This window comes from Gracilinanus agilis, chromosome 2 (genome assembly GCF_016433145.1).
Source record: "Gracilinanus agilis isolate LMUSP501 chromosome 2, AgileGrace, whole genome shotgun sequence".
Taxonomy (NCBI): Eukaryota; Metazoa; Chordata; class Mammalia; order Didelphimorphia; family Didelphidae; genus Gracilinanus; species Gracilinanus agilis.
This window is the reverse complement of record NC_058131.1, coordinates 687445401-687472488: the sequence shown is the minus strand read 5'-3', so window position 1 is coordinate 687472488 and position 27088 is coordinate 687445401. Positions and strand designations below refer to the sequence as shown.

The following is a 27088-nucleotide window of genomic DNA, read 5'->3' as shown; positions in this document are numbered from 1 at the left end:
CCATTTTTTATACTTTAACCTACCTTTTAGACTTGTTAACTGAGAGCTTTGAGAACTCCAGCACAACTACAGAAATAAATGTGAACTAATTCTGCAACTGATGGGCTGGATTAGACTTGAATGTTCTCAGGTTTCTCTCTTTCCCATCCTCTTGAAATTTCAATTGCCTTCATTCTTGCCTGGGGCCATTGGAACATCCCCTATCTATAGAGGTCCAGCCTTGGTTGACTTTTCCTTCTTTATCTCCCTGGATGCTTCTGAAAAAGGCTGGGCTTGTCACTAGCAATAACAGCCAGTATTTATTAAACCCTTCTAAGAGTCAGAAACCCAGCCAGACCCTGAAGATGCAAAGAAGAAAAACAACATGGCCCCTGCCCTCCAGGCACTTACCATCAGACATGTCTACAGAGAACTATGATGAAGGTCCATCATCGCTGTTCCATGTGCTTGACTTTTCAGGACTCGTACATTCATGGAGGGGACAGGAGTGTATGTAAGGGGAAAAGCTCTGGATTTGCAATCAGGAAAGAAGTGAGTTCAAATCCCATCTCATCCATGGGTTAACTGCCATCAGGAAAACTATATAATGGAGATCACAATACACATAGCACTGGCTTCCTTGGATTTTTTCTAAAAATAAAATGTGATAAAAACCCAGGAAATGTATTTCCTTCTTTCTTTTGTCACTGTGTCATTCATTATTTTATTTCAGCTCCCAGATTTTCTCCTTCTCTTCAGTCCCTCCCGTATCCACCAAGAAAGCAAGCAGTATGATATCCATTACACTTGTGAAGTCATGCAAGACATATTTCCATATTAGTAGGGCAATGTACTTTCCAAGAGTGCTGAACACGCAATCAGGAAATACCTGATGCTCAGACCTACAACTCACTATTCCATTTGGGTGCTGATGGACAAGTACCTTCGCCTCTCTGTAAAATGGAACTATTAATATTCTTAGTGCTTACCTTATGGGGTTGCTGCCAGACTTGAGGGAAGCCATGTTTGCCGAGTGCTTACAAACTTTGAATTATTATATCAATGCCAACAATTAGTGTTTGAGCTTATGTACAATGCCTTGTAAATCTTAGAGGGGTCTATACGTGTCAGGTGGGGTCATGTCTAGCTAGGATTCTCTCTAGAGAAGAATTCTAAGTTGAGGGCCATAAAGGAAGGGAAAGATGGCTGAGGAAGTCCCTTCAAGGCATTTGAAATGATGTGGATGAAAGCAGAGAGGTGAGAATGGGCTGGATGAAATTCAGATCAACAAATATTTATTTAGTTAATAACGTCTTTAATTTTTAGGATTTTTAATTTTGTATTTAATTGGGGATGTTTAATTTGTTCTTTTTCTAGTCTTGCAAATTGCATACCCAATGCATTGATCTGTTCTTTTTCTAATTTATTGATATAAGCATTTAGAGATATAAATTTTCCTCTAATTGCTATTTAATTATTCTCTTAAGTGAATGCATTGTTGGAGGTTGTCTGGAAGTAAAGACAAAAACAAGAGATTACTCTAAAAAAAAGCTATTAAAGTATATATGGGCTACAATGTGGAGGATAGACTCCATACTCCAAAACTTAGATTATTGAATACATACAGTATTTTTTTTTCCTTCTGACTGCAGCCAATACCTGTTTTATTATTTTTTTAATTTGTTTATTTTGGAGGTCAGAGAAGAAGAAGTGGAAAACCTTAGAATTGAGGAATATGAGATCTGGCCTCTGTGTTACAAAGATTCTTGTGCCAGTGGTAAAAATAAATCAAAAGGGGGAGAGTTTGGGGTAGATAGATTTTTTGGGATGCTCTTACAATTGAAAGGAGATAGAAACCTAAAGTTTGATGGGATCACAGATTTTGAGTCCAATTCCCTTATTATGTGAATGAGGAAACTGAGGACCAGAGATGTTTGATGACTTGCTCAAGGCTATCTATGAAGTGAGGAGGAAGGCCAAGAATTCCAATTCCAGGGCTATGATTCTGAGCTCAACATCCTTTTTACTGCAGCATAGGTGGAAAGGAAAGGAAAGATGTGAGATATTTCAATATATTAAAGTTGGAAGAAACATCACAGATTATTGAGTTGATCACAATCTATGTTATAGATAATAAAATAAGTTGTCCAAACCTTTAAGGCTGCCAGAAACAGGATTTGAATCCAGGCCCTCTGTGATGGCACAGGAATCGTAGAATTTAGCAAACTTTGTCCCAGATTGGTTGCAGACTCTTAGGTTTAAGTGGGCCTGGTTTAAGGAACATTGCTTATGGTATGTGTTTAATAAATGCTTTCTGTGCCAGATGGTGGCTCTAAGTGAGTTAAAGGACTACTTATTTTGGTAAAAGAGATTAATAGTATTCTCTCAGTAATTAAGTTTATGTCATTTCATTAAATGATGACAGAACAAACTTGGTTTCATTTGTGGTTAGTGTCCTGAACTTGATTTTTTTTTATAAACCCTTAATTTCGGTGTATTGTCTCATAGGTGGAAGAGTGGTAAGGGTGGGCAATGGGGGTCAAGTGACTTGCCCAGGGTCACACAGCTGGGAAGTGGCTAAGGCCTGAACTTGATTTTAATCGATTTCAAAAATTAAGTAAATCACCTGATTTGGTGGTATAGGTTTCAGGTGAAATGGATGGATTGGCTTTTGGATCCCAGCTCAACCCTTCAGTTGGCATTGCTTCTACAGATGAGGCCCCAACCTGCTGCAAAAAGCCCTTGTTTTGTGTAATTGTCTGAGCGTGGTTGTGTTTCTGACATTTTCCTAATTTTGGTGCACGAATCCAGAATTAATTGCAATTCTCCCTTGAAGACGGCTGATGATAGATGAATGGCAGACTGAATCCAGTTTGATCAAAATAGAGCTGCCAAGAGACTGAATAGAAAAAAATATATATTTCCCAGCTATGAGATACTCCTACTGTTCTCAGTATTAAAGGGCTTTAAATGCCCAAAGGCTTAGTCATAAGGTACCCAGATGAACATGGGAAGGTTTATGAGTTTAGAGGATCCAGGGGTCATTGAACATAGGATAGGGGAATCTTGATGAGGAGAGTGTATATGTACATAGGTTAGGACAAAAATGTGTTTTAGGGGGAAAATGGAACACTAGTTGATTTAAAATTAGCTATTTAAAAAACCACTTTGATACATATAGAATGTAAAACTAAATCTAGAGGAAGGATCTCATGCTGGGCAATAAGATCTGAAATCTAAATAGCATTCTAAAGTTTTACAAAATGACAAAGGTACCAAATTTGTAAGAGAACTACATCTGGAGTCCAAGGAATTGGTTTTGACTTTCAGATATGCCATTTCCTAGCTCTGTGACCTTGGGAAAGTCATTAAACCTCAAAGGAAAGAGTTGAAGTAAATCACTTTTATGGCATTTTGAAGCTCTAAAAATATGATATTATGATCCACCATGTGAGGTAGGCATGACTATATTATTGTGAATTCTGCTTTCTAATGATGAAACTGAGGGTCAGAGTGGTTGTAAATTGCTTTTAATCATTTTACTTGAATTGAGGGCTTCCTTATTCCAGATGAACACTATTCATTCTGTCACCTTTCAAACCAGAACCTCTCTATAAGATGATTACTAGTATTATTGATAAAAATAATAACTTTTATGTAGTGTTTTATGGTTTGAAAAGCATTTTTATTTGTAAGGACAAAAAACTGGGAGAACTTAGCTATTATCATCCTTATTTTACAGATAAGGAAGCTGAGGCATAGAGAGATTAAGTGACTTACCCAAGATCACTTAGCAAATAAATATCTAAGGCTCGATTTGAATTCATTTCCAGGTTCAGCATTCTACCCACTGGGCTATCCAGCTTCAGACTAGAGAGAACATGGCCCAAAATCACATAGGCTGAGAAATCATGCCAAACTTTGAATTTGTACCTTTTAAAGATTTACTCACATCAATGAGGTTGCAGAGCTCTTGAAGTTTCAAAGCATAGAGTTTCAAAATCAAATGGTCATTCTAACAATACATAGTTCATAAAAAAGAATTCAACTAAATTTTTTTCACTCTTAAGTGCCTCCTTTTGGAGACAGAAAAAAAGAATCAAATTTGTCTTTCTTTGGTAAGCAATGATCCTAGAGAGCTCACTCTCCTATTATTCTCTCATGTTAAATATCCTACAAATTACTATGTAAAATGATAGATTTTTTTGGTTATTGAATTAAAATATTGAGATTTCAGTTCATCTTATGTGGGCTCCCTGAAAACATCCTTTAGACAGTTCCAGGTGCACACACAAGGAAAGAGATGGTATATGCGTTATCTTGTACTCATATATTTTTTAAATTTTTTTAAACCCTTACCTTCCATCTTGGAGTCAATACTAATACTATATATTGGCTCCAAGGCAGAAGAGTGGTAAGGGCTAGGCAATGGGGATCAAGTGACTTGCCCAGGGTCACACAGCTGGGAAGTGTCTGAGGCCAGATTTGAACCTAGGACCTCCCATCTCTAGGTTTGACTCTCAATCCACTGAGCCACCCAGCTGCCCCCTACTCATATATTTTTGACTTTTGTTAAGTCTCTTATTTTGGAAGCCCCCTTAGCTCTCACTCATTTTAATTTCACTCATAGGAGATTATGAGTATTTGCTATGGTAACACCTATTAAATATACATATATGTATATTTTACATTTTTGTGGATCAGTGGTTTCTCCAGACCATTTTGGCCTCTGATTTTATTTGTAAAAATGCCATAATTCAATTACAGTCTATTTGTTGGATTCTTAAGGATATTTTGAGGGCTTTATTTGTAGGAGAAGGAATTGTTTTATTAGTCCATAAAAGATAGAGAATAGGAGCATCTAGGTGATTCAGTGGACTGAGAGCCAGTTCTAGAGAGAGCAGGTCCTAGGTTAAAATCTAAAACTCCTAAAACTCCTAAAATCTAACTCTTAATCTAAAACTTCTCACTGTGTAACCCTGAGCCAGTCATTTTATAACCACTGCCTAGCCTCTACTACACTTCTGCCTTGGAACCAATACACATTATTGATTCTAAGATGGAAGGAAGGCAACATTTTTTTAAAATAAGTGAATAAAAGAAAACTTTTACCATTCCAGTTGCCAAATCCATTCTTGTTAGGTATTGTTTCAGTGCTAAATTTTTGTAGCCTGCCATAATATATTACTGTTTCTACTTTTACTTTTTACTCTCTCTTTCCAGGCACCTAATGATAACCTGTTTCTAATCATTGGTGGCAAGGATTTTGCATTGATTTGCCATTTTTTCTTCATTCATTCTTTACAGAAAAAAATACTAATTAATCCTAATTAATAGTAGTATTATTTCCATTATTATCAAAACATCTACCTGAAGCAATAACTTCTCCAGGAAGCCCCACCAAATCCTCAAATCCTGGTCATGATGAGCCAGTCCCAAGGGCCTCATAATATTCACTCTTCAGTTTATTCTTCCCTGTTGTACTAAGATCCTAAGAGATTTGATTTAGAATTGGAAGGAACTTCAACAGCCATCTGGCATGAGCCTTCGTTTTGTTATTTTTGACGCTCTTGTTATTGTTCAGTCATGTCTGACTCTTTGTAATCTCATTTGGATTTTCTTGGCAAAGACACCGGAGTGGTTTGTCATTTCCTTCTCTATCAAATTTAAAGATGAGGAAACTGAGGCTAACAGGGTTAAGTGATTTGCCCAAGGTCATACAACTATTAAGTGCCTGAGGTCAGATTTGAATTCTTGTCTTCTTGATTCTAGGATTGGTACTCGCCCATACAAATATGTGACCAACTCTCCATTTTACAGATGAGAAAACTGAATACTAGAGAAATTAAGAGATTTGTCCAAATTAAGAGATAAGGCCCTAAGTGTCAGAGGTGGGACTTGGAAACAGCATATCTTTGTCCAAAGCCTGTGCTTCTTCCATTGCCTTACTCTGCACATTAGAATTTTCTCTGTCTTTCTGCACTAATAGATTGGAAAATTTAAGAAGGTAGTCATTTAGTCTTATGTAAACTTTATATCTCATACTATGCCTTACACAGTGCTTTACCCTTAGTAGTTTTTCTTTTGTTTTTTTGCCTGGGCCCAGAGTAAGTTATTTAGTGGATTTCCAAATGATGTTCTCATATTTTCTCTCTGTCCCGCTCTCTGTTTCCTCGTCTCTTTTCTTCCTTGATCCTTTCTTTCCATTCCCTCCCTATTTTCCTTTTTTCCTCCTTCATATTCTCCTCTCCATTTCACCTTTCCTTTCTTCTCTTTCATAGATATCCGTGGGCTGCAGAGCTTTCTGGACCAGGCTTCCAGATTGGGGCTCGATGTGTCCTTACAAAAGGTGGACAGAAATATCAGCCGGGTGTTCACCAGTCTCTTTACCACCATGAAGACCGAGGAATTAAATCGCTACCGGGATACGCTACGTCGGGCAATCCTGCTGCTTAGTCCTCATGGAGCCCAGACATTCATCAATGAGGTCAGTGAGTTGATTTCTTTGTCACAGAACATTGTAGAACCTGTCTGGGTGAGCTCCCGGACCTGGAGTTCCCCTCCTTGGAGTTGTTTTATTCCTTGGTGATGAGGTTCAGACTGTCTTGGGTCTCCTGGCTGTTTTAGGTACAGCAAGAAGTAGGCTTGGGATTTATCATCATACATCTTCAGGGGCCAGAGTTGGGATCTACATTTGTTTTCATGGTGAAATGCTTTGTTGGTGTGGCAGGCCTTGATGATGCAGGGGCAGGCACCCTGAAGATTTTAGCCTTTTTTAGAAACAGAAGTTTGCTATACTCAAGACCTCCATAATGGCGGTCTTGTCTGTTACACATGGAATAATAAAGTTGATGACATAGATGTGGTTGCTTTACATCAAAGATTATTGGGAACTTTGCTTCCTTCCTTCATCTCCTAGTTTCACCCATCCTTCCCTTCCATTACTTTAAGACCTACAACATTACAGTTATTCTCAAGATTGTTTCATATATTGACAGATGCACTCTTAACACTTTTTAGCAAGTCAAAATCGTGCTTTTGTGGAAACTACTAATGAGGCAACAAATTGTGCTTGTGTTTATTCTTTGGTTCTTAAGGCTATTTATTTATTACTTAATATTAGGGTCAATTTTAATGACTCATTAGCTCCTGGTATGCACAGAAACCATCATTTAAATCAACAGATCATTAAATTGAGACTAGAAGAGTCGATATATAAGTATAGTCTATTATTATATCGATGACTAAAGGTCAGTCAAGACACGGCCAGCATGACTGAGGTTAGCAAAATTGTTGCTTAAGAGGAAAGTTCAATTAAATGCACAAATAAGGGTGATGGATTTCTCCAGCGCATGCTAAGCTCTTCATGGATCTACCCATTTTTTCTTTCTTCTTTCTGTCAAGCTTTATTGAGCTGCCTCTGGAGGCTGGCTTTTTTCTTGGGCTGAACTTTCTAGGTTATCTTGGGCAAGTTGGCTGTCATTGGTTTTTATGTCATCTTGGTGAAGAGGGTTTAGTTAGGAGAGGCATTTGTTCAAATGCCATTTGCTATTTCACCATAAAATTTGAAAAAACTTCGACTTTGCAATGATTGGATCGTTGCTTTCTGCTTCCCATAATGGTAACAGCAAAGTCTGTGACAGGTAGAGGAGATAAACCTCATAGTCTACTGAATTCTGAAGTCACCCATTTGAAAAGATCGATAAAGGTGAGGAAGAGAAATGAAAGCTTTAATAAAGTTCTAGGCAGTGATAATATGACACTAAGGACAGACAGTAAGTATATTAATAATCATCTGTAATATGCATCTTCCTGAACTAAAGCATTAGCCCATTAAGTGACCCCTGGGGTGAGTCACTTTGAATGGAAACTTAAAAACATGGCCTTCAGGGTTTCAGATAGGCACAGGAGAAATAAATGGTGTTGGATAATCAACAGACATTCTTTTTTTTATTAAGTTATTTTATCCTTGCTCCTCATTAAGAAAACTGAAAGTTATACCAGCAAATATCTCTTAATAGGAATAATTGCTTCCATGAATATATAATGCTGGATAAAGTAATATAATAAAGAGGAATGAGTTTCAGAAGAACAAAGTAGGGTTGAATAAACAAATTACTGATGAGAAAGCAACTGTTAAGTACCTTTCATGAGCCAAAAACTATCCCAAGGTCTGAGGATACAGAGAGAAAAAGCTAGACAGTTCCTGGTCAAGGATCTTACATTCTAATGAAGAAGACTACACAGAAAAGGCTCACCTGCAGGGCAGATGGAAAGAGTCAGAAGACCTAAGGGTTCTGTGGTTAGGAGATAGGGAGAATGGCAAGGCTTAGAGACCATTAGATTGACTGGTCTTCTTGTGAGCTGGGACTAGTGTTTTTCTTTTTCTTTGTATTTCCAGTGATTATCACAGTCCTTGGCACCTAGTATGCACTTGATAAAAGCTAGAAGTTCAGAGTGAGGAGTGGAGGATTGGAGCTCAGAACTTCCCTAGTGAGGGATTTCATTGATCTTTTGGGTTAGAGATGAGGAAGACTAGTCCTGTCCTGGCCAAAGATAGTGATGTGGAAGCCAATTGGAGACATCTAGAGATAGAGAAAAACCCAGTACTTTCCAGTTAGCTCCACGTACACTGGGCATAAAGAATGTCCCATGATAGAAGACAAGTCTCCCTTTGGCTTTTCTATCCCCGGTACATAACACAGGGGCTGTACTTTAGGAGGTACTTAATGGTTTGTTGATTGAGTTGAAGCCAAGATGCTCATTTGAAGGCAGAGTAGAATTTCAACAGGCAGAGATACAGGGGGAGTGCTTGGGAAACAGATGGCATGTATAAAAACACAGAAGCAGGAGAGTGTCGAATGAGATCAAGGGTATGAAAGTAGTCCATTTTAGCTGGAGGAAGGGATCGGCATTGATAGAGACCATGGGAAAGGGCATGATAAAAGAAAGAGCAATGGATGAGTTGTGTTGGTCTCAGGCCATCGAGATAGCAGTTTTGGCTATATTATAGAATAATCCAGTCATCATTTCTAAAAGATTTCTTACCAGATGCATGTATTATTTGGGGTACAACTACAATGCCTGTTATAAACTCTTCTGTTACATTTTTGAGCAGGGAAAAAAGGTAAACGATCACATGAAGAACTAGGACACCCAGAGGACTTAAAGGCTTCAAATTAAATGTATCCTGAGACTCTCTTAGATTATTTGATTTGTAGATATTTTCAGTACCATCCAATCTCTTGTGGGGCTGTTACTTGAACAGTTCTCCACAGATCTGGAAACACAGTTACCATGAGCCACTGCACAGGCTACCCAACTGAAGCCAAGTGTCAGGATGAACTGTCACTAACCTAACCCATCATCCAAGCCCTGGGACTTGTCCTGTGTACCTAGAGCTCAGAAACAGGTCTCAGAATAACTTGAGGAGGGAACTGGGAGCAATTCCTGGCTTCCATTAGATACAAAAAAAGACATCAGACTAACAGAGCAGTCTCACAGCCAGGTAACGAAAGTGATAAAAAGCATGGAGGGCATGCCCTGGGAGGGGGATCAGAGCTTTTGGGGAGCTGAGATGAAAGATAATTGAAGGGGAAGTAAAAGAGCTGTGGAGAGTGGGAGAGGGCACCACTTGAAAGAGAGATTTCTGATTTTTAAGAGGGCAGGAGCTTTATAAAGGGTTGCGGAGTCACTCAGGATGTGAAAATAGGTAGTTCTCATGTTTTCATGAAGACATCTGCACCTTAAGGCCAAATCAGGGAGAAAGTCAACATTGAGGGTCTTGTATATCTCATTCCTTGATGGTGTTGAAGATCTGAAGAAATAAGTGAGAGCCACCTCACGCTCATCAAAGGGGTTACTAAGATGTCTAAATCCAAGACCTGTTTCTCTTAATTGTGGGTAATGTAAGGTTATGAGCACTCTCTGGAAATCATTCATGTGTATCTTTGGTTTCCCAAAGTGCTAGATTTGTTTAAAAATCAGCTCCCCAACCTTACTTTCTGGGAAATTGGCTGCAACCCAATTTTTTCAGCCTTCTTTCACTTTGTCCCTCTTCGTGATTTTATGCTGCATCTAGACTGATCTGTTTAGAATGTTGTCACAGACCAGTGGAGGGATCTTAAAGGTCATGAAATCTAAATCCTTCACTTTTTAGACAAAGAAATTGAGGATGCAAGAAGTTAAATGAGTCACCAAGAGTTGCACAAGTAGTACCTGAGCTAGAATCTGAAGCTGGGTCTTCCTAATCTTAGGTCCAGTTCCTATGTTCCTAGAAATCCCCTTGCCTTCTTCTATGACCTTGCATGCTTTTCTTTTCTCTGCTGGAAGGAAATCTTCTCTTCCTTCAAAGACTAACTCTGGAATTACCTTATCTATTACATTTTTCCAGATTCTCTTCTCCATTCTTCTAGTTAAAAATAATCATGTATTTCTTCATCTGGTTCTGGCTTCACTCCTTTTTCCTCTTCAATCTTATCTTGCACCATATTTATTATGTCTTCCATATTCATTTACAAGCTCATTGGGAAGAAGCATATTGACTTTGATCTTAGCATCCCCTCTTTGCACATAATACTTAATATTTTTCAGACACATGAATCAAATGAAGAATACAGCTCAAATTGAGAAACCATTATTAAATGCATTTTTATGTGTGAGATTCTCTACAAGATGTCTTATTGGGAATGCAAGAGTGAATTAGGTATCTCCTGCTCAGAAATTTCCAATGATTCCCTTTTGCTCCGATATTCCTGTTTGGTATGGAGAGTTCTGCCCAATGTGGCCTCAAACCACTTTCCTGGTCTTTACTGCACATCTCTCACATTCTGCACACAAGCTGGTCTGCTGGCTACTGTTTGCACTCAGGATTCCATCTCCATTTATATGCTTTAACACAAGCTATCCTTCATACCGAGGATTTATTCCTACCTCAGCAGTGCCACTTAGAATAACTATCTCCTTTCAAAAGTAAACTCAAGTGCTGCTACATAAAATTTTCTTGATCCCCATAGATAATGCTTTTCCCTAAATGGCTCAGTATTAACACTATATGTATATATAATACATAGATGTGTTTGTATATGCATGCAACTATGTATGCAATACATATATATCATGTTATATGTCCTCTTCCCTGCCCCAATAGAATTCAAATACTTTGAGAACAAAGATTATTTTTATTTTTTTCTTTCCATCTTTTTGTCCTCAGTACCAAGGATGGTATCTGGTACACTTTGAGAAATTAATAAATGCTAGTTAATTAATTGATTATAGAGTCATACATGACCCCATGGTTCATAAGATCACAAATGTAGAAAGGGTGGGGAAATTTAAAGTCATTTATTTATTCCTATTACTTTATTTGCCAATGAGGAAGGTGAGACAAAGAAATTATACCTTACCTGAGTTGTAGAGCCTTGATTTATGATCTCAATCCACCAGGTTCCAAATATAGTCGAGTATCTCCACATACTATGCTTGTTTTATGATTTTGAGCTTAGTTTACTAGAGAAGCTACTATAACAACAAAAGAGGGAAATTGGGATGTGTTTTTTGTTTTTTTTTTTGGAGGGGGAGAGAACTGATGAGGTCAGTGTTAACTATGTTGAATTTAAGGAGACAGCAAGATATTAAGAAAGAGTTGTCATGTAGGAGAGTTTGAAGCAGGAATCTGGAACCCAGGAATAGAGCTCATAGCTAGAGATAAATCTAAGAATCATCTACAGAAATATTATAATTGGAACTATGGGGTAGGTGAGATTCCCAAGAGAAGGGAGCATAGAAGACATTTTGATGTCAAATACAGTGTGTGTGTTCATGTAGAATTATTTATCTTCTTTTAAAGACTTACCTTATACCTTTGAATAAATACTAATTATTGATTTCAAGGCAGAAGAATAGTAATATCTAATTATTGAGGGTAAATGACTTGCCCAGGGTCACATAGCTAGGTGTCTGAGGCTAACTTTGAATCCAGGACCTCCCATATTTAAGCCTGACTCTCCATCCACTGAGCAACTTACCTGCCCCTAAAATTACATTTAATAGGTAGAGGAAGAAAAATAGCCAGTGAAGGAGATAAAAGGTGTTTTCACACAAAAAAAAGCCATTGAAGGAACAGGAGAGAAAATGTCATAGAACACAAGAGAGAATATTATCAAAGAAACAGATGTTATCTAGAGTTTCCAGGGTCAAGGAAGTTTTGAGAAGGAATATTTCAAAAAAGCCTTTTTGGAGTATATGACTTCAGAAGAAGGGTAGAGAGAGATACCAAATTGTAAAGGATTAAGGAATGATAAGGTGGTAAGGAATTAGAGAAGGTATGTATAGATTTCCCTTAGTGAAGAGAGGCAAATGTAAAGGTCAAGGGAAAGTTTTATTGATAGATTAATTTATTTTTTTAAATCCTTACCTTCTGTCTTGGAGTCAATACTATGTATTGGCTCCAAGGCAGAAGAGTGGTAAAGGTAGGGAATGGGGGTCAAGTGACTTGCCCAGGGTCACACAGCTGGGAAGTGTCTGAGGCCAGATTTGAACCTAGGACCTCCTGTCTCTTGGCCTGGCTCTCAATCCACTGAGCCACCCAGCTGCCCCCAGATTAATTTATTTTTTAAAGGCAAGATAAGTATATTTGCATTAAGAATGAAAGTAATCAGTAAAGATGGATATTTAAAATAAAATTTAATAGAAAGAGAGGAGGCGATCAACAGAGTAAGTTCCTAGAAGAGGTGAGAGGGGGACAGCATAAAGACCACATATAGAGACTTTAGCTTTTGAAATTAGTGATAAAGAAAAAAAATTAAGATAATGGAAGAGACTCATTGAACATATTTGCATTGAATGGCATAGAACTTCCCAAGAAAATAGGAGGCAAGATTATCTGCTGAAAGTAAAAGGGATGATCGAAGACAGGAGGAAAAGTGGTTAATAGGTGCTATGGAGAATTTGATAATGACTCAGTAGGAAATGTATATTTAAAACCCCCTCTGGGACCATTTTCCCAAATTGCATTCATGGGTTCAGGTCCTCACAAAATCATGTGACTACTACTCTGGGGTTCTATAGGTAATAATGAGGGCTGGGGTTTCTAGTATTGGTGACTAGTGAGTCCCTATCAATGATATTCTCATTAACAATCAACCAGTAGATTTACTAAAATGGCATGGTAAAAGCTAGGTAGCTCAGTGGATAGATTGCAAAGTTCGGAGACAGGAAGTTCTGGGTTCAAATCTCGTCTCAGATATTTCCTAGCTGTGTGATCTTGGGCAAGTCACTTAACGCCCATTGCCTAGCCTGTACCACTTTTCTGCCTTGGAACCAATACTTAGTATTGATTCTAAGATGGTAGGTAAAAGTGTTTTTTTTTTTTAAAGTTGGTATAAAAATTACCTAAAAACCCTGATGAATATTTTTCCACTAATACATAAGGGTCCATGGAAAGAGTGTGTTTAAATTTACAATACAATGATAGGGAGGTACAAATGTAGGACATGTATATAGCAAAGGGACAATTTATAGCTCCTGATGATTTATGGACTAGAAATGCCTAGCCAACATTCTTATCTGGTGCAATGGGACATGCATTTGTTGAAGCTCCTCTTCTTCTTGGGTGACTGCCACAACTTTTTGTACTCTGTTTGACATTCTACTTCTGGCTGAATGTATTTCCTTCTATTAGTCTGGCCATTCTGATACCCTTTTCAGTGGGAGGATAGTGAAGGCAGAGACTGTCTCTCTTGCATGAATGATTCTTTCTCAGAGGTTGAGTCTAGTTTCTCAACTGGAATCCTCCCCTTCTGAACTTTGAGGTCTTCTATTTCTATCAGTACTCTACTTGACTAGTCATTATATTTATACATCAATTCATAGGTTTGTCTGATTGTTTTAGCCAACCACAAGATGTTTCATATGTGGCATCTTGTGTCTTCGTCCAATGACCCAAAGCCTTAAAACTCTCTCTAATGGTTATCGTCTTTTTAAGACACATACATAGGTTTACATATTCATATGTGCATATGTATGTCTGTATCTCTCTCTCTCTCTCTCTCTCTCTCTCTCTCTCTCTCTCTCTCTCTCTCTCTCTCTCTCTCTCTATATATATATATATATATATATATATATATATATATATATATACCCAAGTGTTTGGGTCTATGTTGGCATCAACTGGAAGAGGGTTGGATTCAAGGGTAGACAAGAATGCTACTTAAATGCCCAACATTATGACCAAGATAAAAGTAATATAAGTGAAGCTGGAATGGAGGCAGTTGAGATAATAAGGAAGAGGTAAAGGAATCAAGGGCAAACGTGGGATTTAAGAGAAAGCCAATAGATCCTAGGCTATGAGAAAGTTAGCTGGGAAATTGTAGTCAGAGAGGAGGACTTCAGCATTTGCTACCTTAGAAGTGGAGCAATTCTGAGTGATTATATGATCTAAGATGTGGTTACGTTCTTGGGTAACTGGAATAGAATGGGGATAGTTGGCGTGAGAATCGACAAGGTTGCGGAGTAATGAGGGCAGGCGTCTGAGGATTATCAGGATGAAGATTCATCAAGACCAAAACAGAAGCAAAAATTCTTGAGGCAATTCAGCTCAATAATTCAAACAACATGTATTAAGCACCTACTGTGTGCCAGGCACCAGACTAGGTGCTGGTGATACAATAACAAAGGCAAAGATGAAAACAGTTCCTGCCATCAAGAAGCCTGAATGGAGCATGTTCGTACTATGTAGATACAAAATACACATAATATACTTATGTAAAGTCACACCACTTTATTTATCCATGAGAGCCTTCAATAATGATTCAGGTCAGGTTTTAAAATTGTGATCATTTAGCTGATAAATTGGTCTGAGGATGTCTATGAAGTCTTTACTACATAAAAGCCAGAAGGTAAGAGCATTTGGGGTATACCCTGGCAGAAAGAACAACATAATTGAAAAGGTGTCGAATTTACAGTCATTGGGCCATGACTGTTGTTCAGTTGTTTTTATGTCATGTCTGACATTGTGACCTCATTTGCATTTTTCTTGGGAAAGGTACTGGAAGGATTTGCTATCTCTTTCAACAGCTTATTTTACACATGAGTAAACTGAGGCAAACAGAGCTAAGTGACTTGCTCTAGGTCACACAGCTAGTAAGTGTCAGAAGCCAGATTTGAACTTGGGAAGATGAATCTTCTTGACTCCAGGCCTGGCACTCTGTCCACTAAGCCACATTCATACTATCTATTTATTATATTTGTGACCTTGGGCAAGTCACCTAAACTTTACTGGTCTTAATTCCTCTAGGGTCTCATGAAAAGATTTCATTAAATTTGTGAACTTCAGCAAAAATAGAGATCATTTTTTTCACTGACCTCTAACTAAAAATTATTTCCTTCAATTATGAATTTTAAAATAATTTTTATGGATATTGTTTGTTTTTACATTACCAAAACTTCTCCTGTCTTCCTCAATTCTCCCCTACCAGAGAAAGAGACTCATATAATAAATAATGTTTTTAAAGAAAAATAAGGAAAGAAAAAGAAATTCAGCAGAACTGATTAATATACAGGAAGAGTTTAAAAATATGTACAGTGCTCCATACCTGCTGACCAGTAACTGCCCTCCTTACTGTTTCTGAGAGGAGACACTCTTCCAAATTGCAGGCATTTTTGCTGGTTGATCTCCATGCCTAGAATTCTCTTCTACTTCATTTCTAACTCTTTTTTTAAACCCTTAAATTCAGTGTATTGGCTCTTAGGTGGAAGAGTGGTAAGGTTGGGCAATGGGGGGTCAAGTGACTTGCCCAGGGTCACACAGCTGGGAAGTGTCTGAGGCAGGATTTGAACCTAGGACCTCCCGTCTCTAGGCCTGACTCTCAATCCACTGAGCTACCCAGCTTCCCCCCATTTCTAACTCTTAACTCCTCTTACTTGCTTCAAGTCTCACTTTAAATCTCACCTTCCACAAGAAGTCTTTCCAGGACCTGGTTGATCTTGATCTCTTTCTCTTTATTGATTGTGTCCAATTTATCCATTTATGTTATGTTTATATATCACTGTTTGCCTGTTGTCTCTCTCATCATATTGTGGGTTCCTTGAGAGCATGAGCTGTTTTTTACTTTCTTTGTAACCTTAACTCCTGGTATAGTGCCTGGCCCATAGGTGATTACTAAATGTTCATTGAATGACCTCCTTTCCTCTCCGCATCAGAGTGAAGATGGAGTGTCTCCTCATATTTCTTCTTTGGGACCATATTACTCTTTGTAATTTTGAAATATTCATTTTTGATTGATTTGTGATTCTTGTTCAATTACAAATAAAAAAAAACTGACCTAAACAACAGCAACACATTATTCTGAGAAGTGGACCATTCATTTTGCCAGACAGACAGAGGGGGTTCATGACACTCTTGCTCCATTCCAGTACATCAGTCAACTAGACTGTCTCTTACGAAAACAAAAAACACAACTGAATTCAATAGAAAAAAATTATGCTAATTTAATTCAATGTACTCTACTTTACCCTTTTTAATTAATTATTTTGAGAAATGATGCCACTTTCCTTGGAAACAAAATCAGAGTATCTCGTCCGAGAATGCAAAATAGAGAATGGTTAATTGGAGACAATTGCCCAATATTGTGCTCAGGTATTTAGCTCATCGTATCCCAGGATCACTCTCCAGGTCAGGCCATGATGTTCCAATCAGTTCATAAACACAGCTTTATGATGTTATATGTCAGAAGATCCTCTCTCCCCCAGAATGAGTGCCCTGGGACACAAATGTTGTACAGGGACTTATTAACACTAATGCACCTATCTGATTTCTCAGAATGGTCCTAGCAATGATTTTACCATAGTCTAAACAAAGGATTATTTCCTGCCTTCCCCCCCCCACCCCTGTCCCCACAATAGCTAATGCCTCCCCATCCCACAGGTGATATCAGCTCAATCCCTGACCTCCCCATCCATAGTTTCCATTATGTTTCTCAGCCTCTAGCATTTGTTTTCTCCCTTTCAGATTAATCTAGCTCTTTCTTCCACCCCAAACCCATGACTGGAATCTGATTAAGATTTAGCCAATCGGAGGATTGGTAGCTTCAGGAGATATTATTTCCAAGTGGTTAACTATGGAAACTCTCTGATTATCTTGCAAGCATTTGCACTTGGCTGGGTACATTCAAAGGACAATTTTGGCCAAACAGTTCCCTGAAATTCAACAGACCATGTTTTGACAGGGCTTGTCAGGCTAAATGCTGAGTAGTTGCAATGCTTTTGGAATATTTACTCCTTGAGCTTTAAAGCACAGTTGGTTGAGCTTAGAGTGAGAATGAGTATGAGTGAGCTGGTGGCTGGAACCTTCTGTTGAGAGTCTGGGGTTTCTGCTCCAGTCTGGTCTCTCCTACTAAGCTGCCATTTGACCCAGGGGTACCTTTTTGGGGCTCTGGATGATCCTATACTAAGAATAGTATAGCTACCAAATGTATGTTACTGTTGTTATTCCAGGTGGCGATATTTACTGCTTATGTTACAAATGAAATATTATTTTAACCATCTCCTTTCTCCTGGATTATTCCAATAGCCTCCTTCCTGGATCCACAGCCTCCACTCTTTCCTTTTTTTGAATCTGACCTTCACACAGCTACCAGAATAATCTTCTGAAAGTTCAGATTTCATTATGCTCCCCCCTTTCTCAAGAAGTGGCTCCCCTTTGCCTCCCAAGTCAAATACAAGCTCCTCAGCTTGGCACTTAACATCCTCCCACAATCTAGAGCCAGCTACCATTCCAGATTGATTTCATATCACTTCTCTTGATATAGTCTTTATTCCAGGCAATATGAGATACTTGCTATTTGCTGAAGACTGCTTTCCTTGCCCTGCCTTAGTGACTTTCTGTGGGTTCTCATACTTGCCTGGAATGGGCTCTCAGACTTTCCTGGAATACACTCCCTCCTTACCTCAACTTCTTAAGACTATTTGCTTCCCTCAAGGCTCAACTGCTACCTCCTACCAGGAAGCCTCTCTGAATCTTCCTAATTTTTAGTGCTGTCTCCCTCCTCACTAAAAACTCATTTCATTTTATAGACAATCCAAGGGGATATGAAGTGATTTATCATGAAGTTCATACAGGTGGTGTATTTCAGAGCTAGGATCTTTTATGGGACCATCAGATCATAGATGTAGAGCTAGAAGGGACCTCGGTGACCATCTGATCCAACCTTTCATTTTACAGACGAAGAAACTGAGGCTTACCAAGGTTAAGTGATAGAGTTTAAAATCACACATAGTGTCAATGATCTCTGTGCCATCTTCTTTAGTAATTGTAGTTTTCTCTATCTCTGTCTCCCCTCCCACACACACATACACACGCAAATACTTTTTATATGCACATATGTGAGTGTATATATATATATATACATATATATATATATTTCCAGTAGAGAAGGGGTTTTTAAGCTGGAGTCCATGGATCCCCAAGTAGTCTGTGAATTCCTGGATAAGGAGAAAATAGTTTGGATAAGGAGGAAATAGTTTATTTTCACTAACTTTTAACCTAAATGTAGCATTTCCTTCCATTATGAATCTGGACAGCACAACAAACTCTGAGAATGGGTCCATAGTTTTCTTCAGATTACCAAAGGGGTTCTGTGACACTTAAAAAGTTGAGAACCCCTGCAGTGGAATATAACCTCTTTGAGGGAACCGTTTCCCCACCTTTTCTTAAATGCCAACTTCCAAGGACACTGCCTTGTACATAATTGGCATTTAATATACACTCTTATTGAAATGCTTGATGATATTATTGCTTTGACTTCATTTCATGCAAGGCTTAGAAAATCTGGAGAAACTCCTTATTTTGATCCTTAGATTCATTGAATGTGATCATTTTTTTTCATGGTAGCCAGCTACAACAAGGGATTGTGTTGTGGAAAGAATACTGGAAGTTGAGTTAGAGACCCTGGGTTCAAAGCCCGACTTCAGTAATTCCTTGCAGTATTACCTTAGATAAATGAGCTCACATCTCTGAGTCTTCCTTTCCTCACCTGTAAATTCATATAAACTGACTTCTGAGATCCCATCTACATAAAAGGACTATAAAAAGGGTTATGCTAGAAAATATTCAATAATGGTTTACCAGAAATACATACATATATACATATGTAGACACATGTATATGTAGGTAGCTTACTTTTACATTTAATCTGCATCATGAACATTTTCTTCATCACTTTTCCAAGTCTAGAATCTATAAAATGGTAGATAGAGCTCTGATTTGTAGCATCTGTTGAATTCTGAGATGTGAAAGCTCACCCTGGAAATTTAACAATCGGCTCTTGGGAGCTGTTGCCAACACCTCCCTGATTATAATCTCCACATCTTCTCCTTGATGACTGTTTTGTCTACACACAGTAAAAGCAAACAAAACATAAAACAACAGCAGCAGAGCTGAAAAACTGTTTTATTTCCTGGAAATGCAAGTCAATTGTGGAGCTGAAAAATGTTGCCTCTTTCCTTTCTATCACTCTAAGGCACTTATTTCACCCTGGAGGGAGGAGAGGCCTGGAACATCCCTCTCTGTTATTTACAGAATGCCTTGCTGGCTGATCTGACCATGCTGCTTGAGCCATAAGCCTCGTTGATAAAATGCCTTTTTATGGTAGGATTCAGACGTTGGGACAGTGTGGGGAAAAGCTGCATCATCAGGAATAGACTAGGCTCTGAGACCCAAGTCATTGGATGGAGCCTCAAGCATCATTGTGCTAAAGTCACATTCCATGAATGGATGAATGCAAATGATGAGTCCTCAACTTCATGCACCATGGAATGAGGACTCTAGAGGAAGTGGTTGTGGGTCACTGGGGCACCCAGCCTGGAGCTCATCAATAGTGCTTAATAAATATTTTAGAGCTTGGCGAAAGATGAACCAGTGATATAGGAAAGACTTTCTCTAGCCATTGGATGGTCACATTATTCTGTGAGTTTTAATAGAGGAAGTACAGTTCAGGGAATGGGTAGACCCCCAGATAGCCACCACCAAATCACCAGGTCTAGGAACTAACCATAGGGTTTCTCTCAGGACCAGAGTTACAAGCAAAGGACTCCCTAAGGCTTGGATGGAAGTGGGGTTGAATACATAGCATGTTAAAAATAACTTTTAGTTATTTTTTTTGTTTTATTATTTTTTAATGTTTTTGACCATGTAAGACAGCAAATTAGATGCTTTGGGGGCATTCTGTTTATTTGATTAGAGCTAATAGATAAAGTCATGCAAGAAAAAAGGAAATATGTCTATAAAGGACAGCTCCCTACCCATCTCTGCCTTCTGGCTTCCTTGGCTTCTTTCAGGCCTTCACTTACATGCTACCTCCAGCAAGATGCCTTTCCCAGTTCTCTTTTTTTTACTTTATCAGTTCCATGTTTTATGGCTCTATATGAGCCTGCTGACTTTTTAAAAAACATTTATTAATATACATTTTTAACATGGTTACATGATTCATGCTCCTACTTTCCCCTTCGCCCCCCGCTTTCCCCCCACTCATGGCTGATGCACATTTCCACTGGTTTTAACATGTGCCATTGATCAAGACCTATTTGCAAATTGTTGATAGTTGCATTGGGGTGGTAGTTTCGAGTCTACATCCCCAATCATGTCCACCTCAACCCATGCGTTCAAGCATTTGTTTTTCTTATATGTTTCCTCTCCTGCAGTCCTTCCTGTGAATGTGGGTAGCGTCTTTACCATAAATCCCTCAGAACTGTCCTGTGTCATTGCATTGCTGCTGGTACAGAAGTCCATCACATTCAATTTTACCACAGTATATCAGTCTCTCTGTACAATGTTCTTCTGGCTCTGCTCCTTTCACTCTGCATCAGTTCCTGGAGGTCTTTCCAGTTCACATGGAATTCCTCCAGTTTATTATTCCTTTGAGTACAATAGTATTCCATCACCAGCATATACCACAATTTGTTCAGCCATTCCCCAATTGAAGGACATACCCTCGTTTTCCAGTTTTTTTGCCACCACAAAAAGCACAACTATAAATATTTTCGTACAAGTCTGTTTATCTATGATCTCTTTGGGGTACAAACCCAACAATGTTATAGCTGGATCAAAGGGCAGGCAGTCTTTTATAGCCCTTTGAGCATAGCTCCAAATTGTCATCCAGAATGGTTAGATCATTTCACAACTCCACCAGCAATCCATCAATGTCCCGATTTTGCCACATCCCCTGCAGCATTCATCACTCTCCCCTTCTTTCATTTTAGCCAATCTGCTAGGTGTGAGGTGATACCTCAGAGTTGTTTTGATTTGCATTTCTCTAATTATTAGAGATTTAGAACACTTTCTCATGTGCTTATTGATACTTTGGATTTCTTTACCTGAAAATTGCCTATTCATGTCTTTTGCCCATTTATCAATTGGGGAATGGCTTAATTTTTTATACAATTGATTTAACTCCTTGTATATTTGAGTAATTAGACCCCTGTCAGAGTTTTTTGTTATAAAGATTTTTTCTCAACTTGTTGTTTCCCTTCTTATTTTGACTACATTGTTTTTGTTTGTACAAAAGCTGTTTAGCTTAATATAATCAAAACCATTTAATTTACATTTTGTAATTTTCTCTAACTCTTGCTTGGTTTTAAAATCTTTCCTTTCCCAGATATGTGACAGGTATACTATTCTGTGTTCACTTAACTTATTTATAGTTTCCCTCTTTATATTCAAGTCGTTCACCCATTCTGAATTTATCTTGGTGTAGGGTGTGAGATGTTGATCTAAACCTCATCTCTCCCATATTGTTTTCCAAATTTCCCAGCAGTTTTTGTCAAATAGTGGGTTCATGTCCCAAAAGTTGGGTTCTTTGGGTTTATCATACACTGTCTTGCTGATGTCATTAACCCCCAGTCTATTCCACTGATCCTCCCTTCTATCTCTTAGCCAGTACCAAACCGTTTTGATGACTGCTGCTTTATAGTATAGTTTAATATCTGGTACTGCTAGGCCCCCTTCCTTCACCTTTTTTTTCATTATTTCCCTTGATATTCTTGATCTTTTGTTATTCCAAATGAAATTTGTTATAGTTTTTCCTAATTCAGTGAAGAAGATTTTTGGTAGTTTGATAGGTATGGCGCTAAATAGGTAAATTAATTTGGGTAGAATTGTCATTTTTATTATGTTAGCTTGTCCTACCCATGAGCAATTAATGGCTTTCCAATTGTTGAGATCCAGTTTTATTAGTTTGGAAAGTGTTTTGTAATTGTTTTCGTATAATTGCTGTGCTTGTTTTGGTAGATAGATTCCTAAGTATTTTATATTGTCTAGGGTGATTTTATTTGTTTTTTTTAACCCTTAACTTCTGTGTATTTGCTCCTAGTTGGAAGAGTGGTAAGGGTGGGCAATGGGGGTCAAGTGACTTGCCGAGGGTCACACAGCTGGGAAGTGTCTGAGGTCAGATTTGAACCCAGGACCTCCTGTCTCTAGGCCTGACTCTCAATCCACTGAGCTACCCAGCTGCCCCACGTCTAGGGTGATTTTAAATGGTGTTTCTCTTTCTACCTCTTGCTCCTTGAATGAGTTGGAAATATATAGAAATGCTGATGATTTATGTGCATTTATTTTGTATCCTGCAACTTTTTTTTAGTTATTTTAGTTGTATTTATAGTTAGTTTTTTAGAATATGTTTAGTTATATTAGATCTTTTATATATTTAGTTATATTAGTTAGAGCAGCTAAGTGGTTCTGTGGATTGACTGTGAAGCCTAGAGATGGGAGGTCCTGGGTTCAAATTTGACCTTGGACACTTCCTAGCTGTGTGACCCTGGGCGAGTCACTTAATCCCGTTGCCTAGCCTTCACCACTCTTCTGCCTTAGAACCAATACCCAGTATTGATTCCAAGATGGAAGGTAAGGGTTTAAAAAATAAATTTAAAAAATATAAATACATGTATTATTTAATGTCATTTCCCCATTCTACAGCAGGATAGTATTAATTTAGGGCAGGTCATATCACATGTATCACAGCCTCTGATGGACAATGTCTAGTAGAGGACAAACTTTTCAGAGGAGATAGCTTTCAATTTTTAGAAGAGGGAATTGTCATCATACTGAACTTTGCCATTAGCCATAAGTGCCTTGTGAATTCAATTCAGTCCAATTCCACAGTTAGTAAGCACCTGTTCTATTGAGAGGCAGAGTAGAATAGTGGCTAGAGGGTGAGTCTTTATGTGAGAAAGAACTGAATTGTGCCATATACTATCTAGGTGACTGTGGGCAAGTCCTTATGCCTCTTGGACCCCTAGGCAATGCTCCAAGATCATTAAGTTCTAATTTGCTGGTGAAGGTGTTTCCAGCTCAGGAATCCCAGAAAGCATAACTAGCATTGCTTGGGTGCTACAGCTTCCCTTGAGTGTGACAGCCTCCCGAGGGATCAGGATGGAGTTGCATGTGGTCACTGCAGTGGGCAGGGAATTTGGGAGCAGAGACAAACAGGCAGGCAGCTGCTGCTCTACTTAGGAGCTGGGAGAGCTCAGAGCCAGGGGCGAGTGCTGAGGCACTGTGTGGTGTGCCGCTGCCATTGAAGGAATTGCCATTCCCCAGAAATTAGCGGTGACAGCTGATTTGAGAGATGGTGGGGAGAGACAGGGGCATCCCTCTAGAAGTCAGCTGCTAGCCATAGGCTCTTTGTTTTCTGATCCATGGCTCACTGGGGATGAGACATTAGCGGACACTGGGGAGTGTTCTTTTCCTTGGGGAAGAATAGAGGCGGGTAGCATTTTCTCTGGGTCACCAGTGGGCTGCATAATGCAGTAGATGTGTTTCAGAACAGATATGGGTCAATTAATTTAGGAACTATAGCAACTGTTTTAGAAATGTCTTTAGCCTTCATTTCTGATGGATTTCTCAGACTCCCAACAATCTAAATATCTCTGCCCTATCTCCAACACTCCCACTTTTTGTCCAAGTCTGTGCCTCCAGGCTTCCTGAAGGGCACTCTTAACTTATTGGATAGAATTATAAATTTGGAGCTAGGAGATCTGAGTTCAAGTTCCATCTTAGATAAATAAATATATTTATTAGCTGTGTGATTATGGGTGAGTTCTTTTTCACTAAAATGGATACAATTTAGAAAGGTAAATTTATTGGCATTTAGGATTTCAAGATGAGGTAAATCCCTCTCCCCGTGCAGGTCAGCATCTTCTCTGCTAATATAGCCTTATATACCTGCTTAGAGAACTGAGAGGAGCCATCACTTGCTTAGGGACACACAGCCAGTAGATATCAGAGGCAGGACTTGAACTGTTGTGTCCCTCACTTCCCAGCCAGTTATTTACTCTACTATGCTGACTCTGGAAAATGGGGATAATGGTACTTGTATTACCAAACACTTGAGGATATTGTGAAGAATGTCCTTTAGTAAAAGGGCTTAATGCAACATGGAAAATGGCAGGGTGGAATTCCTGCAAGATACAGGGTGAAGTCTCACCCAGATTTCCAGGAGACCCCCCCCCCAGAGAACTCTGGGTGAGGGAACAGTTTGAAAGCAGTTAAACAAGCAAACCACTGAGCAGAACCAAGATGGTTCTTGCCCCCAGATGGCCTCCAAAGCAATCCCAAAACCGGGAACAGCAAGTGAGAGTGACCTGCTCACTTCAACCCCCAGGAATCAACTGTTTAACTGCTTTCAAACTGTTCCCTCACCCAGAGTTCTCAAGGGGGGGTCCCCTGGAATTCTGGGTGAGGCTTGACCCTGTATCTTGCAGGAATTCCACCCTGCCATTTTCCATGTTGCAGTAAACATGAAAAGGACTTTAAAGCTTTACAGGAATGCAAAATGTTTTAACTGAGCTTTTTTTTTTGAAAGGGAAGTTGCCAGAAATTTATTTCCTTGAAATCTAAGAAGCTTAAAGGACCCTTTTGTAATTCAAATAATTATCTGATTTTTACTTTTTTTTCTACTTGTGTATATCAGATTTTCAAAGCAGTGAGCTCTAGGGAAAGAGTATCAGAGATGGGCCTATATTTGATCCTGAGCAGGTCCCAATGCCCTCTCCAGACCTCAGTTTCTTTATCTCTTGAATGATGGCATTCCATATGCTCCCTATCCAGATCCAAATCAATGGATGTAAACTCTATATGGGCAGAGGCTGCTTCATTTTTGCCTTTATGTCACCAGTGCTGAACAAATGATTGGGATTTAATGTTTTTTGCATTGAATTGTTGAATGATCCATAATCTTCTCTGTTATATTTCAAGGGTCATTTCGTAAGAAGTCACTTATTAATAGTGACCAGATAGATTTTAGGGTGGACTTGTCTAGTCAATGTCATTTTTTTTTAACACGGGGCAACCAGTCTTCTCTTACGTTCAAATCTGGATGCCATCTACATTTCTTATGGTCTATACAGTGGATAAAAATAGTAATAATATATCAAGTCACATTTATATAGTGCTTTAATAGTCAGGCAATTCTTTACTCCCTATAGCTTCCAGAGGCAAATAGAATATCATTGTCTATTTTACAAATGAAGAAATGGCGATTAAGTGACTTGCCCAAGGTCATATATCTATTTCATCTTAGCACCTGGGTCTCTTGATTCTAAGACATGACTTCTTCCTATTTTACCATAGGTCCCTAGAGATAATCCTATTTACACATATAATTATGGAAAAACTGAGAACTCTAAAAGCAATGCTGGCATAGACTAAGAGCTGGAAAAGAACTTATGGGTCATTCATTTATATAATAACTATTTATTGTCTCCTGTGGTCCAGACACAGTCCTAAATGCTAGGAAAAGGAGAACAAACAGAACAAAAGAACAAACAAACAAAAGGAAACAATAATGAAAAACAACAACAAAAACTCATTCGCTGTACTGAAGAAATTGATTTTTTTATTGGTTGTTAACATCATGTAAACAAAAAGATAAACACAAAACATATACTAGGTGGATAGAAGATAATTTCTGAAGGAGAGGAAATTAGCATTTGGGTAAAGAGGATAAGCTTTCTGTAGGAAGTGGTGCTTTAATTAAGTTTTTAAGGAATCAAAGGATTCCATGAGGCAAAGGAAATAAGGGAGTGCCTTACAGCCATGGGGGACAACCTGTGAAAAAGAATGGAGATGGAAGTTGGGATTCTGTATATGGAGAACAGCATGTTGGCTATTTTGATTGTAAAGTAAAGTGAATGAATAAGAACAATGTAAAATAATCTTAAGCACAGATTTCAGAGGCAGAATGGGAGAGGCTTGAAAATGCAACAGAGTGCTTGGTATTTTAGTCTTTGAGGTTTTAGAGAACCCCTGCATATTCTTGAGCAGGGGCATGTCATGGATATACCTTTGTTTTAGGATTCTCAGTTTGGGAACTGATCACTTGGTTGAAACCTCTTATTTTGCAAATGAGGAAATTGATTCCAAAGAAAGGGAAGTTATGTACTTGGGTTTTGACCCAAGCCTTCCAATTCTAATTCTAATATTCATTCTACCACCTCTCTAAGTTAAACATGAAATTTCAAAAAGAATCTAGAATGGACATATTCTTTGAAATCTTCCTAAGTATATATTGTTTATGTAGGTCTCTCTGCATTTTCACAAGTACAAAATCATGAAGAATGACCAGGTAACAGTTTCTGGGAAAAAGAGGTGAAAGTTTGGAATGGATTGAATACCCAGTAATGTGACATGACAGCTCCCAAAGCTATTATGATACTAGCCTGCATAGAAGGGCAGAATTCCCATAAATCAAGGACTGATAGCGCCACTGTCCTGGGCACCATATTTTAGGAAGGACCTTGATAAGCTAGAGTAAATATGGAGAAGGGCAAGTGCGATGGGCAGGGCCCTGGAGGCCATGACTCATGAATGCTAGGTGACAGGAGTAAGGGAGTTTTTTAGTTTGAAGACTTAGTGGAGAGCATGATCAGTTTCTTTCAGTATTTGAAGAGTTGTCATGTGGAAGAGAAAAGGGATTTATTCTGCTAGGATCCATGGGGCAGAGCTAGGAGCAATGTATGCTTGTTCCCTGTTTCCTCTTTTTCTTTCTCTTCTCCTCTCCTTTCCCTATATTGCCCCTCTTTTTTTCTTTTCATTTACCTTTGCTTTCTCTCTCTCTCTGTC

At 38.6% G+C, this 27088-nt stretch overlaps 1 protein-coding gene across 1 annotated transcript in view; it reads left to right on the top strand.

Annotated features, from left to right (window-relative positions):
* GRID1 (glutamate ionotropic receptor delta type subunit 1) overlaps positions 1-27088 on the top strand; it is a 1121438-nt gene that overhangs the window by 571768 nt on the left and 522582 nt on the right. The window contains exon 4 of the mRNA XM_044660282.1: positions 6261-6466. Within this exon, the coding sequence (XP_044516217.1) occupies positions 6261-6466 (206 nt within the window). The remainder of the gene's footprint in view (positions 1-6260; positions 6467-27088) is intronic.